Raw genomic sequence first — 16,292 nt, forward strand, 5'->3', positions numbered from 1 at the left:
CAGTTTGTGTTCCCTAAGAGCCGTTCGCCTGTCAAACAATCTTGCATGTGGTTCTGTCCTTTTAGGGATCGGTAGGTAAAACAGTAATTCAAGGACAGTGTAACAGCAGCCAACAGCGCTGATGGAAGACAGTTATTGATCGTAAAAAAAAAAAAAATTACAATAATACTTGTACAGTACAAAATCAAACATATAAAAATGTAGTTCAAGGTAATACTTTGCCCTGCATGCACACTGCAATAAGTTTTCTGAATTCCTTTTGGGCTGTTCAGTTGGTATATATTTAGGACCAATACTATATAAATTACTAAGAGCGGGACTTTTTACAAGTCGCCTCTGGTGAAAGGCTTGGTACAACAGGGGCCATTTTAACACAAAGCACATTTTCAAATACTTTTGAAATAAAACAAAAAGAGGAAAAATCCGCCTCTATAACCTGCCCTACATCCATTAGAACCTGGGAATAAAATATAAAAAAAAAAGACCCTACGCGCCCACCCCAAGAGAAGCCCACCCTTAATTCCAGCAAACACATCCCATTGAAACTAAAGTTTTCCATTAGAAAGACCTCATCGTTGGTCTTTTCAACATAATCTGCACTTCCTAAAATGAATCCCACCCCTTTTCTGTCCACTGCCTCCTTTTAAAAACAGCATGTCAGTTACATAGTTCACATTCTGTGTGATCAGCCTGGGTAGTTTCATTCACCGTGTAAAATAAACAGGATCAAAAAAGTGCTAAATGGGATTCTTTCTGACGAAGAAGGGAAAGGAGGAGTGGACGGAGGGAGAGAAGGATGAGCAAGCAAGACAGGCGCAGAAGAATCCCATCATCTGGCCTGTGCCAAGAGGCACTTACACGCTCACATGCAGCGCCCTCTAGTGTATAGCCCTTGGCTTCGCAGTCCAAGGGAAAAAAAGAAGGACAGGGTGAAGGGGGTTTATGTGCTGTCAGTCACAGGCCTCCCTTCACAAGCTCAATCCCTCTTTATCTCCCCTCCAAGTCACCTGCCAGTCTCAAGAAAGAGTATGTTATTTTACATACAGATATTCTTATAAATATATATTTATATATATATATATATGGCCCTTACTGAAAGAAAATGTGAGCATTTCACATTGACAAAAGTACCATAATCTCTATACAGCTAAGTGGAAAGTGGTGTCAGTGTAATTTAACAGGCAGCAATTTGTCTTCTACTTGTTGCACTTATTCAGAAGAATTAAGAAAAATAAATCTCTCCTGAAAAAGCTCTTTGTATTTGCAAAATGTCTGCCTCTTGGATGAATGCTTGCTACCCTTCTAGATTTGCCGTCCACACGTTTTCCTGAGTAATACTTGAATCACTGTAACAGACGATTTCAGTTCTAGGCAACTCCCTGCCATTGCTTTTTCATAGTTATTTTTACACGCTTGTGAAGTCAATTGCTAAAATGTACATGAATGACTTTTGGAAAAAAGTAAGCAGAACTAATTTCGCTTGCGTTTTCGTCTATTGATCAACAGAGCAGGACTAAAAGTCTACGGAGCATTTCCGAAGGAAATTGAAAAAAAGAAGAACGTAATAATGGAAAATGTATCGCAGGCCAAAGGAGGGTGAAATTTCATATGAACATAATGGCAGTGAGAACAACATTACTTAAAAACATGACAATTTCATTGAAGTAGGAGAACTAAACAACAATATTAATAATAACAATAACAACAACAACAACAAAGACAGCACGACAAAATAAAAATAGGGAACCTCCATCTGAGCATCTAGGCACATGAGCCCATTCACCTGTAGCTTTGGCTTGTTGGGGTTTTGGAGCCACTGCTGACTGGGTCACTGGCATCAGCCAAGAGATTGCTATACCCTGAGAATTCAGAGACTGATGTCTGTAAGCGGTGAGTCACCTCTCCCCCCGAGTCACTGCTGAAGGCCAGGGACACACGGCCCCCTTTAAACTGCGCCCCGAAAGCCTGGGCAAAGTTCTCGATCTGATAAGGAGCCTTGGCTGGGTCCAGCGTGGCCAGGTCCTGGGACGCAGCCAGGGAGAATCCTGCAGTGGTGGCTGCGGCTCCGTTTTTCGGCCCTTGTGGTTCCTTCGGACCACCCAGGTCGGGAGGCTGAGGTGTGATCTGGTAGGTGTTGGTGTTGGGGGTGTGTGGAGGCGGCGGAGGGGAGGTGTGCTGCTTGTCCAGCTGTTCGGTGAGCTCCTGGGAAGGTGTGAGCTGCTGCGTGTGTGCAGACGGCTCCAGGCTGCTCAAGTGGAAGCCCGTTGGAGGCGATGAGCCCTCGAGAAGACCAAAGTGGGACTTTGGCACAGACGAAAGGGAGGGTGAAGATGACACAGGTTGAGAGAACGAGTACTCGAGAGGTGAGGAATTATACACATGCTTGTCTGACAAAAGCGGGCTAGGGCCTGTAAATGGTCCCGTGGTAGTCACGGCAGAACCAGGACTGGAACCCAACGGGAAGCTTGCACTGTGACTGGTCCTCTCTAATGCCTGTAGGAGAAAACGCGAGTACTCATGCATGATTACGGATTTGTCGCCACTGTTGGGACTCGTGGGGGTGTCCTCGGTTCCCAGTGGGTCTGCAGCATCTGTGGCGGCTGGCTGGAGCTCGATGTGATGAGGATCGGTGATGTCGAATGTCACATCAGGCTTGTGAGCGTAGTGGTCCAACAAGCTCTGGAGAACCTCATCTGGGATACCAGACTTGTCCTGCTTTATATCTCCCAGAGGGGACGAGTCCAGGAGGCCCAGTGTGGCGTCGCCATCTAGGACCCCAGAAACGACACCCTGGATGACCGTTGGTTGTGACTGCAGGTGACTGACGCCTACGTCGTAGTCTGAAGCTCCAGAAGCAGCGCCCCCATTGTTCGGCACATGGAGGTATCGCCTCTTCTTCAGAAACTGCATGGCATCATCATAGTTACTGCTGCTGGGACCAACTTTGGCCCCAGGACCTGGAAGAAGCCTGAGGCCGTCCAAGACTCCTCCTGTGGGCAACTCCATGCCTCCTGGTTTGGACTGATCCATGGGGTGAGTATTTTTCTCCAGGGATTTCCTGTTTCCCTTCTTAAAGGCCATCTTGGGAGCCCGGCCGTGTTCACTGTGCATGCTGGGGCCTGGCTGGGCTGAAGATGAAGTTGTTGATACCCCGAAGTCATGCATCCCGTAACCATCCGCTCCCTGACTATGCGTCGCTCCCATAGACCCGGATGACTTTTTACGTTTTCGCTCACCCCCCTCACCAGCATTTTTTGTCTTGCCCCGTTTGCGGCTGGGCATAGCTGCATTTCCCTGAGAGATTCCGTAGCTGCCGTGTTCTCCGTCGCCTGCTGAGCCCAACTCGTGCTCTGCTCCATCCACACCCTTTTTAATCGCATCTCCACATGTCCGCTTGTGCTTCAGCAACCGGTCCGTTCTGGAAAAATACTGAAGGAGGAACACAAGTGTGAGAACATAGTACTGCTAAACAGAACCGGTCGAAAGTCATGCATGAAACGCACCTGTTGGCAGGTGTCACACTTATATGGCTTTTCTCCACTGTGAGTTCTCTTGTGTCTTTCCATGTGATACTTCTGAATAAAACGCATGTTGCACTGGTCACAGCTGAATGGCTTCTCTCCTGGCAACCAGACATGCAAAAAGGAAAATTAAGTTAAGGATCAAAACAAATTTGGTTTGTAAATTTTATAATAAAAACAGAAGTGGCTGTGAAGCATGATCGACATCTTGATAACAAACAAGCCATAAATGAGGAAATGAAAGCTGAAGTTGGTGTGAACTTGAGGAACTTACCACTGTGGATCTTCTCGTGTCTCTGTAAGAGGTATTTCTGAATGAAGCTCATGTTACACTGAGTGCAGCGGAAAGGCCTCTCACCTGTAAATGACATGGAGTGTCAAGCATTGATGCGTTTATAGTGACTACAAAGGCAGCAATACAACATGGTGGTTTTTAATGGGGCCAATACCACCCCTAAGTATGAGTAAAATAATTGTATCAATTACAACTGAATCTGAAGTATACATTAGCAAACCTATTTGGCTGCTGTTAAAGCAGTGGTTCTGAACGTTTTTGACTCCAAGGGCCTTGGTTTGTACAATATACTTTTTTGTCAAATAAAATAATATAATATAAATAGATGGATATGAAAAGTTTATTTGCAAAACAATTTTTTTTAAATTTTCAAAAACCATGTTTTTGTGTTTTATTGTGTTAGTTAGCTGTATTTTTAGTTATTTTTTAATCTAATAATAAAAAGCAGTTTGATTGAATTAATTGGAATGCAAAATGAAAAAAACTTGATCTTTTATCTGTTTTTGCTAATGAACTCTAATATATAAAAAGTTAAAGTAACTTTTTTTGGTTAAAAACACCAGCCAGTGTTCAAAACTATCGCCTTACTTTAGCCCGATTCACAGCGGTTACCTTATAAGAATGTTTTCTAATTTGAGTGGTACGGGTAGGTTTTTTTCGCAGGAAATTCGAGCATGGCACTACGTCACGTCTGAAGTTGTCCCGGCTACTTGGCTATCGCACGTGAGGATGCTGCAGGAGGCGAATCGTTTATAGCCTTTTCTCACAGCAGCTAGAATAACTAAATGTATCGGATTGTAATCCAGAAAGGATTATGTGTTTATGAAACACGTGAATGAAATTAAATTATATTCCAGTTTTAAATGTGCTTCTGATTACAGATAGCCTGGGATTACACAAGATTTGTATTTTAAAGACAACCAGTTCGAAGGGAGCATAGTTTGCTTTTGGGGTTAAAAGAATTTCTTAATATGAAATTTGAATGGTATGACAATTGGAGATTAGACAGAAATTTAAATCTACAATTTAAAATACACACTATACTCAGTCACGCAATGCTGATGTTGCTAACATTAATAATTTCAGAATAAAGTATAACGATCATAATTTGCACAGTTTGATGTGATATGAGCTAACCGATTGTTAGATTTAATCACCATTGGTAGCACAATTTATGGTAATGCTTTTTTCCTCAGTTAGGCAGAACAAACGTGGCAGACTTGTTACTTGTTCAAATGGCAATATACTGTGAAAATTCTTATTTGGGTCATATATTCCAAGACATAGGCTAGAATCTGTGATTCCTAAGTACAGTATCCACACCGATGCGGTGACTGACTGCCACACATACTCCTCAAAACATTAGATTTAGCTGCGCTGAAGCCGAGCCAGAGTACAGCCCACGCAAGCAAGATAATTCCACAAGAAACTGCAATTCCATTTTCTCAAACAGAGATGGCGACAGAGGCAAAACTTACAGACTGCAACTTTAAGAAAAAAATAAAATAAAATAATAATAATATATATATATATATATATATATATATATATATATATATATATATATATATATATATATACACAAATCTGATTGGCTGATATGAGTGCGATATTACAATGATAACAGAGCTGCTCCAACTGTTTCACCATTTGTGTCAGTCTGCTTGCCGTTTTTCTCACTGCGAATGCCGTGGCAGATGCCCAGATCTACCATAATTTAAAAATACTATCTCCATATATATCTCTTTCGCAAACCTATTTTCATGATAAATCATTTAAAATCTTTAAAAAATTATTCAAACAGTTTATCCAAGTACGAAACATTTTCTTTGTGTAATACAAAAATAGTTTTGCCGTTTTGTGAACTTGACAAACCAGCTATTTTAGAGTGCAAGTACCCTTAATCTCTACTTAATACTGGCTGTTAATCCTTGGAACAAATTGTTTTGTGATGACACTGTGTGCACAGGCCAATCTCTACTAACATATGCACGCACTTGTGTAAGTGTACACGCATGCTGACCTGTGTGTATAAGCACATGTCTGCGTAAATGATAGGAGCTCCGGAACGCTGCATTGCAGTGCTCACAGATGTGCGGTTTGGAGTTTGGAGACAAGCTTCCTCCATCTGGATCCAGCATCATTGACTGCAGGGAAAACAATTCTCAGCATTAGACAACACTAATATTATTTTATAAAGGGAAATCCTTTTTAAATTTTAACAATAAGCACAGCAGTGAATTATAAATACATTTTATGTTAATGAAGTGTTTGTTTGCACCTTCGACTCTCCTCGTTTCCTCCGTGTCTTGCCCTCCTGTCCCTCACAGTTTGACCTTCGACCTTTCCTCCCTGAGGATTCCTTTATCAGCCGTCCTGACAGCTGGAAGGATAACAAAGATAGAATGGGATTGGGAGCAGACTATATAAAAGACCACAAAATCCCATTCATTCACACAACATTTGTGAAGCACAAATCTGTTTTTCATTTTATATGTATGGCATATTTAGACTTGTGAATCAGAGACACTTTGTGCCTTGGATTTAAAAAAATAATAATTTAATTGAAACAAACGCAGATACAGAAATCTGACAACTCTATATGCACATACTAGATGAGAAACTAGTTTGAATATTGAAAGTATTGGCTAATGTGTATGTGGCAGAAGGCAGGGTGGGAAATCTGTTATTTATGAGCCTCTATATCTATCCCAAAATCAATGACACTTTCCCTTTTCCACATCCATCTATGGAAAAACACCATATGCACATCTGAATATAGTCTCACACTTGAGCAGTATAAAACAACAGAACGGCGAGAAATACACACAAAAAACCTGTTGAATGGAGATTAAAATATGAATTGTCAATTTGACACTCATTGTTCTGAAGGCTATGGCATATTTGACAAAAGAGAAAACTAGAGCGAGAAAGGTATGAAATTTTAAATTGCACCCAAGGCTAGCCAACACAAATTTTACTCTTTGCTCTAGTCTGATGTCTTTAAAATGACCTCTCCTTTAACAAAAAAAAAAAAAAAAAAAAAAAAAAAAAAAAAAGCATGAGGAAGAGTAAATGGGAGAGAGTCAATCCAACCAACCACAAAATAAAAGACAGAACAAAGACATCTTGCATGTTATTTCTTGGCGTGCCACTAGAAATAATCACAAATTAGCACGAGCCATCATTTTCTTAATGTAATCACAGCTGCCTTTGGCTACTGCACAAAGACAGAGCCAGATGCAGTCTCAATGCTTCAGCCTGACTTCCTTTCAGTCATCGGTGCGGATGAGATGATCAATAACCCTTATAATGATTAAATGGGTTCACTGCCCTTATAACCTCAGAAAGGACTTAATTATCACAGTATGAGAAGCAAAGGTGCTGTTTTGCATTTCCGCACACACAACTGCATGAGTCCTGTTGCATTTGACCTAGTCAAACCCCTCACTCATGCACAGAAATGAGAAGACATCACTGACAGAAAGGACAATTTCTGCCCTACAGTATTATTGCGGAGTCTGCATTCAGCTCAGCTTGGGATAGAGACTTCCACGGACCTTAAACACAAATATGGCTTAACTCAAGAGTCTAGGGAATTTGGATATTTAGATATCAAAAGAAAAGTACTATAATAATACAATATGACAAAAAGAAAAAAAAAACCCCTATGCACTCCAAAATTAAAAAAATATGACCATTACATTACTGGATGCAGGACACCCACTACTAACACAGTGAGTGAGTGAGTGAATTCATTTTTATAGGACCCTTGCTCAGGGCTGAGGCTGAAGGCCATTAGCTATATTTAATTCATAACGTGTGCTGTTATTGACTAGGGAAAACACTATGATACCTTATTAAATATCTGAGACTATATAACAATCTCTGAAAATCTCTCTTTTAAAGGTGCCATAGAATGAAAAACTGTCTTTACCCTGGCATATTTAAATAATAACAGTTCTGTACATGGAAATGACATACATTGAGCCTCAAACACCATAGTTTCCTCCTTCATATGTAAATCTCGTGATTAAAAAAGACCACTGAAAAACAGGCGAATCAGAACATAACACCGACTGTGACGCAACAGTCGGGATCACTACGCCCCCAACATTTGCATAAACCCGCCCTTGTTCTAAGCCGGCCGAACCATCAGAAGCTCTGCAGGTATTGTAAATAAACAAGCGCGGACAACAGCGAAAATAACAAAATAAATTTTATGTTCCAGGCCGTGCAGGGGGTGTGAAGTGCAGGGATGGGTTGGTGTCTGTATTCAGAAAGGCACAGAAAGCAAATAACGCGAGCCACTAAAGGGACATGGTTAGCTCCTTGCTAGCGGTAGCCTGTTACAGTACATAAGATTTCACTCTCAGTAAGGAGAGATGAGGATGATGGCGAATGACTTACAGATCCTGAGCACCACTGACAAGCATCTGATCTTGTGAAATGTGTGGTAAGTACTGTTGCTCCATAATGTAAACATAGTTTGTGTGATCGCGTCTCTTGAAAGTGAAACTATAACGCGATCGATGGATCGTTCAAAAGCAGTTTCAATGCCTCGCATATTAATAACGGCTCCCTGATGCCCGCGTTTTATATACAGTATAATTACCCGACGATATAACTGCGAGAGAAAGTATTTAAATATATATTTTCCTCCCTGTGCTTCCTTCTTGCTGATGAGCCGTACTGTGAAACAGCCAATCAGAGCAGAGCTCATTATTATTCATGACCCTGCCAAATAAGCCAATAACAGACCGTTTCATTCTAGGGAGAAATCCTAGGGTTGTAAATGGACATGTAAAATCGTTTCTGGAGTTTTTTTGCCCTTACCTAAGCCACATACCTTCTGTGTAGATATCAGAGAACAATTTAAAATACTGTATCAATGCATTCTATGGCACCTTTAATACTTTCTTTAATTTAGCCCCAAAGGCTATGCAAATGGCAAGAACAGAATTAAAAAAAAAACAATGACAAACTATAATCAGATATTAAAAAAAAAATCATTATACATGGGCACACTTACGTTTCCCAGACTGAGGTCGTGCACCACCAGGTTCTGATGGTTGCCCAGCGAGACCTCCAGCAACTCTCCTCCACTTCGTACTCCAGTTCCAGCTCCACCTCCCGGGTAGAGAGGCAGCCTGTAATCATGTTCAGATATCTTCTCCTGTTTAATGCCCATGGCATGAACGTAATCTCCCACGCTTCCCATCATCCCTCCTATGCCACCTCCACTACCCATGCCTCCAGCACTCAGCCCTCCTCCTCCACAGTCCGGCGAGTCCCTCTCCTTCTTCAAGATCATCTCGTGGGGCTGCAGGTCAGCCATAACGGTTTGACTGGCCAGCCGGGTGAAGCTAGTAACAGGGGGCAGGTGACTGAACATGAGCATGCCTGGACCGAAGCCTGGCTCCATGCCACCGTTAGAGCGGAGGAACTCATTGCCAAGTTTGTCCTGGATCAGGCTCATGTTGAAGGGGCAAGGCTCAGAGTGTTATCACACTGACGCTGATGCTGGAACGGGGGGCGACGGGGTCTGTTTCAATGCAAGGCCACCTCACTCATCCTAAAGACATAAAAAGAGACCAAATAATGATGCGACATTCTTTATATACATGAAGTTCTCACAACTGTGCCTGATTACCCAAGTAGTAACAGTTATTTTTAATATGTAACATACTGAGTAATAAAAGAAAATAATTTCCTGTTTTTTTTTCATTCACAAATATAATAATATAACAAGTGGGAGGCACATATGCAAACTGTTGTAATTCCTACACCGTTCTCCTGATTTGGATGTAAATACCCTCAAATTAAAGCTGACAGTCTGCAGTTAAAGCACATCTTGTTCGTTTCATTTGAAATCCATTGTGGTGGTGTATAGAGTCAAAAATGTTAGAATTGTGTCAATGTCCCTATATATATATATATATATATATATATATATATATATATATATATATATATATATATATATATATATATATATATATATATATATATATATATATATATATATATATATATATATATACATATATACACACACACACACACACACACACACATACATATGAATGCCATTCTGCAGTATCAGTGTCAGCAATTAAAAAAAATTACATTACAAATTCAATCCCGCCATTATTATTTTAAAGCAGCAATGAAATCTTGGCACAACAATAGAAAGGTTTTAAAAGCTGAAATTTAAGTTTCAAAAGCTGCAAGAGTGTGAATGTGTCATGGGCAACCACATCAGTCATGTGAGTGCTAAGACTCTGACTGCCTATTGCATCTATTTTTGAACGTTAAGGATTAAGAGCCTGTTATAAATACAAACACCGATGTTGTGCCCTGTGAACCCGTCTAGCATTAGGAATGTTAGTGGATTGTGGCCTGTGGGATATTCCTCTTAAACGTTTATGTCCAGTGCAATACGTGTGTGTGAGTGAGTGAGTGAGTGAGAGAGAGAGAGAGAGACATTTGTTATTAAGCCTACAATCAGTTGTGGTGGTTATTTTAAACGCAAGTATTATAAAGTTTGAGGTCTGAAGACCGGACATCCTGCTCTGACTAATTATAGTTGATGTATAATGAAGTATAATGACTGAGTCAGATGATGATTCAGTAACTGCTCTGAATGACCTAATGTATGCATGCATACCAGCAAACAAGTCTCAGTTTGTTTGTGGATTGGATTGGATTAGACTGGTCGCACCTTACATAGGTTTTTGCATGCAACCTTGACTATAATCAATGTAATAGCAAGATGCGTTTGTGGAATATAATCAAAATTTCATTACATTAAACTGACTTACGACTTGGGTAAAATATGGTCAATAAAAGATACGAAGAATAAAAAAGATAGTGTAAAGAACATTGACTTCCATTATATTGTACAAACAAACAAACTAAAAAAAAAAACCACTAAGACATTTCTCAAAATATCTTCTCGGGGCTCACAAAATTTCTAAATCCCTGGTAGTCTTCAGATTTGGGTAGCCCGAAAATGTATTTAACTAGCCCAAATTAAAAAAAAAAGACCATAAATGTCAATACACAAATATCAATGAACAAAGAAAGAGTTTTATTTGACTATTTACATTTTTAAATTTTTTAAAATCGATTTAAAGCAATTTTTAAGAGCTGCACAAGTAAAATGAACACCGTATGAGCGGGGTTAGACATATCAAGCCATAAAATGACATGATTTACAATTTGGATACAGGTTTTCACAAAAACAAAAATCTTATAAAATGGTATTTCAGCCTTTAAATCATTTTTATGTAAAGGGACAAGTCAAACATATGAATTATTAGATTAATTTAAAACATAAATATAACTGTCTAAACTGTTTCGATCTTTAGAAGGCACATTAGCTTCTTTAACATTTACAGCTCTGTGTGTTTGCTGCATAAAAACATGGGTCAATATGCACAACTGGGCATTGATCTAAACAGAAGACAGGCTTTTTGGAAATGCAAATTCATTCTGTCACGAGGTGGCGCTTTAAGGTCTCGCTGTAGTCAAATATTTTATCCCTTAAAACTTTGATCATCAAAATGACATATTTAAATGTTTTTCCTTGTGAAAATTATTTTCTCATGCCTTAAAATAGCTTTAATGTAACTCAACATCCTTGCCTCATTTACTATACGCGGATCTATGAATATGCAAATTAGCCCCGAATCCACTGAACTGTAGTAAACACAAAACAATGGCATACACGGATAATGACTGATAAAAACTTATGTTTGGTTTTGGTATATTTTGCATGCTAGTGATAAGAATCGATCCCTTGACGATCCCTCATATACGCTGTTTTATCAATATACTAGACGCCTTATTAGCGACTGTTTCTATGGACCGCTATACGTAAGCCGTCCGCCATATTGCAGCGCTGAACTTGACCTCATTCACCATAGTAACCACTGAACATTCGAAAGATGCCACAATCCTGCACAGAACGGCTCTCTGCGAACCTACAGTATGGTGAATGACGTCAAAAATACCGTTCCAAGATGGCGGCCGCATATACGTGCCTGGAGCGGTCGAATGGTTTTATCAGGCAAGATTAAATTAAAAAGCCAACGAAACGTTTCTGAGGACAGTCGGTTCTCTTCAGAGATACATTCACAAAGACATCCGTGCTGTGTTTTGATATAATTGCCTTTTGAAGTTTAATCCAGCCATATCACGATTCTTGCCTTTCCACCCCCAACTGCAAGACCTCTTGAAATTATAATTAAGACTTTTCTTATACCATGTAACATATTTAAAACTCTTCAATTTAGTTGTATCAAATTTAAGCACCCGTGGGAGCCCTGCTTCTTTTATGTTACATTAAAGAAAGCAAGTCATACAGGTTTGGAGTAAATGACACTTTTCATTTTGTGTTGAACTATCCTTTTAACTGGAGCATTATTACTCATCATTGCCATTTAAAAATAAAATGGAATAAAATAAAAAAAAGCTTCCCATCAATGTATGTTTGCCATAATAAAATACAGTGGTTTTAAAATTGTAAACGAGAACTGGTATTTTGCAGAAATGTTTGCATGTAAATTATGACGAGCACTATAGATTGGTTTCCACATCTCTCACATCTGCAGAGGGTACATCATGTTTCCGGGAAGTCAATGGCCAATTGCTCTTCTTTAGCTCTTCCTGCGCCATCCGATGATTCATACTAATTCATTTCCCCTCAAAAGGCTGCTGGATCTGAACCAGATGCTCTAGCATTAGTCAGAAACACGCCATCCACATTCAAGGAAAAGATGAAGTCTAACTTCAAGAACCAGTAGGAGCCCGTTCATGTCCAACATTTAATTATTAGATTCAAAACATGTCTATTTTTCTTGTGGTCCAACATTTACTTATATCAAAAATTTTGAGGTGGAATATGGGTAATGTTAGTGGCAGGATTCACAGTATGATTAGGTTAAGAGTAGGTTTAGGATTAACAATGTAAACACAGAAATTAAAGATTTTTATATAAATGCAACCTAGAACATGCATGCGCAATAAGTGCCCTGCATCAAACGATTGATTTAAATGTTAGTCCATAGCGATAAAAGACACTTAATATAAAGTGGGTTCAAACATATCGTGGAATAAAGAAATGCGAAATAAAGGAACACTTTGTCCCAGTAGAGGCGTCTTTTATCTTGTTTAGCAGCACACAGCTCGCGCCTCTTTGTGTTGAGAGTGCGCGCAGACGGCACGCGACGCAGATGGTATGTAAATAGCGTGCATACGTTAGCCAACGGAGCTAGCGCATCAATCAAAGACATAAATCATTTATTTCACACGTTCAAATCAACGAGAGTCCCAACTCGGGACGCAGTGGCCACATTGGCCAGAAAAACAACACGACTTCGTGGCACGGGACCCTGAAGTCTATATACTGTGGACGTGGGAGATTTAAGTTTTTGTTAGTAAGGCAGGACCGTTATGGTGGGATCCATATTAATAACTTCATGCCGACTCACAAAGGGCCTCGCTGCTAACGCGCTAGCTAACCGGCTAAGCGACGCTTAATAAATAAATTAACAGTTAACAGTTACACTTGCGAAGTGCAGAGCATGGAACGTATGATCACAAAAAATAACAAAACATCTGCAATAATTTATTAAAAATCACTTTGCAAAGTGTGCCTTTGTTTTACACCACAAGTTCGCAACAAAAAATGAAGGCATATAGAATATGCACAATGGCATATTACCCATAATAAACAGCCCCATGCAACTCCAACGAACAATTGATGCTCCGCGTCAAGCTACGCGGCTACATGCTACACTGCGCTGCGCTTTGTTGTCTGCCCCGCTTGCGTGCGCCTCTCCGGCGCTTCAAACTTCAGGCAAAGCTGATCTCAGGATTTCGCTTACCAGTGCATGTCCACTGTTGGCTCTCTGTGTGTGTATTTTTCCCCCTCGATCGTTTCTTTTAACGTTCAGAGTCCAAACATTGTTCTCCCGCAGCTGCTGCGTTCCTCCATCTTGTCTGAGCGCGGGGAACTGTGGGTAGCGCCGACGGGTCCTGCGAGGAGACAGACTGACGCTGTGATCCAGGGCATTGGAGCAGCGTCCGATAGTGAACTATCGCACAGAGGAACACACACTAGACCTAGTGGGTGCTATTGGGAAGATTTTCAACTCATTCACTTTTGCATTATAGATTGTATCAACGCTCACAACATCCACTGTGAACAATTCTCATAGGCTACTTTTTTGTGGCAACTTTATCGCATCCGTGCATTCATAGAAGACGTCTGCATTGACTGCTTTTCATATTTTTCTCTTTGAAAATCTGTTGAAGTTTCTATTCCCCGTCTTATTCTCTCAGACGGTGTTTGTCTCTCAGAAATATGGTGGTATCCCGTTGGGTCTCCCAAAATTAGGACACAGCACATCCTACCGTGTAATATGGCTCTCAAATTAATAGGATGGCTGTGGCACAATTCATTAGGCTAAAGAAAAAAAAACAATTCCTCAAATAGCCTCTTAATTAACTTGACTATCCTAATTGCAAGCGGAGACGGTGACACTAAGAAAAGATCCAGAGAGAATCAAAGAAAGAGACAAAATAATAAAACAAAATAAGCTAAAAAATTATGTGTTTTGGAGAACAGAGGCATTGGTTGATGAAAAACATTTACCCAAAAAGCTGACAATACCAAAACAATCTACAACAACAACAAAAATAAAAAATTATTTGAGGTATTTGTATAAGGAACATATAACCTCAAACAACAGGCCCTGGCATGAAGGTCCAACCCTAAATCTGTCAATATGACATAAAAAGATTGTATGTAAACATAGCCTACGATACATATGAGACTTTACAAATTCATTCGAATTAGTCCATTAATGACAATTTGTGACTAATTTATGTTTTGGTGAACTGACAGTTAGGATGGGGTAGGAGTGGACCTTCATGCTTACCTTCCTAAAAATTATACATTTCCATCACCATACAAATGTGTACAATATCACCACCTTCTAAAATAGTTTTTTTTTTCTTATGAGATGGAGTTGGTTGCATTTCCTACAATAATTGTCTGTTTTATGACCCATTTATTCCAGACTGAGAGAAATGATGGATAGACTGACACTTTTAAAGGTAAAGGTTTTAAATGTTATATTATTATGATAGTCTTTACACTTAGGAAAACAAATAACCACTTGGATTCTCAGAACGACAGTAAACAGTTCTTTAATAAATTCTTAGAATATTATAATAATCAAAAGAACCTTTTGGCATTATAAAGAAACTTTTGTACATTAAAGGTTCTTCATAGAACCATCAATGCCAATACAAAAATAATACTTTTTTTTAAGTCTAAGATAATTTTTTTCATTCTCTTCTTGCAATTTCCACAAAATGACAAACTATTGCAGCCAATATTTGTGTTTTTTATTTTATAATTTGCTTTTTAAATGCCTGAAAAATGTATGTGACATTACTGCATTTGTTGCAGTTTCAATATAGGGATAATAAATTCTTTCAATCTGAAAGTGTAGGATTTTTCTTCTTCTTATTCTGTGAATGTCATGTGTGCGAGGAGAGGTGTTTATTTATTTCTCTATACCGGCGTCTATGAAATCTCTCCCATCTCTGGACTGGTTAAATATACATTGAACATTCTTTTCAAATGTTATAGTCTGACAGTGTTCTATCACAGAGTGATCTGTGTGTTCATATGTATTTAATACTTCACTGTATAATTCATTTGAAACATTATTATGACTAGGATCAGACAGTAGTACAATAACCAACCACAACAAGCTAATTATAGAAAGACCTTTAGGCTCCAGACTAATCTTATCACAGACTTATTGTTCTCTTTTACATTAACGTATATGCAACAGAATTAAAATGCAATTATTACATAGTTAATCAGAAGCTGTACTATGATAAAGTTACTGCTAAAGGTTGTCAGATGTGTATACAATTATTTTACAAAGATTAGGTACATATTATTATTATTTTTTATTAATCAAATTTATTACATAGCCTTCAGCTATAAGATACACAGAAGAAATGGAATAAAAATAACAATGTACTTTATGTTTGCCAAATGTTTCCAATGTTGTAGCTATTATTGTAGCTCAGGGTTCCTCAAATCTTACCCTGGAGGTCCAATCTGCTGCAGAGTTTAGCTCCAACCCTGATCAAACTCACCTACCTGTGATTTTCTAATGATCCTGAAGACACTGATTAGCATGCTCAGGTGTGTTTGATTAGGGTTAGAGCTAAACTCTGCAGGAAAGTGGATCTCATGGGCCAGATTTGAGGATCCCTGTTGTAGCTGTTTAATTTTGAACGTACGGCTCATGACTGGTATTTAAGAAAACAGGTCATGTGATATTATGTAGATGTCATCAATTCTTAGACCTCATTCATTATTCAAGAGCTAGCGTGTATTAATACACTCACTATTTCCATCTCTGCCTTTCTCCTTCTTTTTT

The 16,292-nt window shown here is 39.2% G+C and overlaps 1 protein-coding gene across 1 annotated transcript; it reads right to left on the reverse strand.

The window, feature by feature from the left end:
* Positions 1-1,090: 1,090 nt before the first annotated feature.
* znf281a (zinc finger protein 281a) lies at positions 1,091-13,814 on the reverse strand. Its single transcript, XM_079384920.1, has 7 exons — positions 13,710-13,814; positions 8,849-9,391; positions 6,098-6,199; positions 5,840-5,963; positions 3,796-3,879; positions 3,504-3,622; positions 1,091-3,429 (listed from the first exon to the last, which is right to left on the reverse strand). Exons 2-7 carry the CDS (start codon positions 9,293-9,295, stop codon positions 1,780-1,782), a joined length of 2,526 nt encoding a protein of 841 aa, XP_079241046.1. The 5' UTR covers positions 9,296-9,391; positions 13,710-13,814; the 3' UTR covers positions 1,091-1,779.
* Between the last annotated feature and the right edge of the window lie 2,478 nt (positions 13,815-16,292).

This window comes from Barbus barbus, assembly GCF_936440315.1.
Source record: "Barbus barbus genome assembly, chromosome: 3".
NCBI classification, from domain to species: Eukaryota; Metazoa; Chordata; class Actinopteri; order Cypriniformes; family Cyprinidae; genus Barbus; species Barbus barbus.

Bases quoted from the DNA above. Each gene is read 5' to 3' on its own strand.
- znf281a (XM_079384920.1), bottom strand. From the start codon at position 9,295: ATGAGCCTGATCCAGGACAAACTTGGCAATGAGTTCCTCCGCTCTAAC. The intron at 5,964-6,097 runs GTGCAAACAAAC...TTTTCCCTGCAG, and splicing joins GGAAACGAGGAGAGTCGAAG to TCAATGATGCTGGATCCAGA. The intron at 3,430-3,503 runs GTGCGTTTCATG...TTCCTCCTTCAG, and splicing joins AGTGTGACACCTGCCAACAG to TATTTTTCCAGAACGGACCG.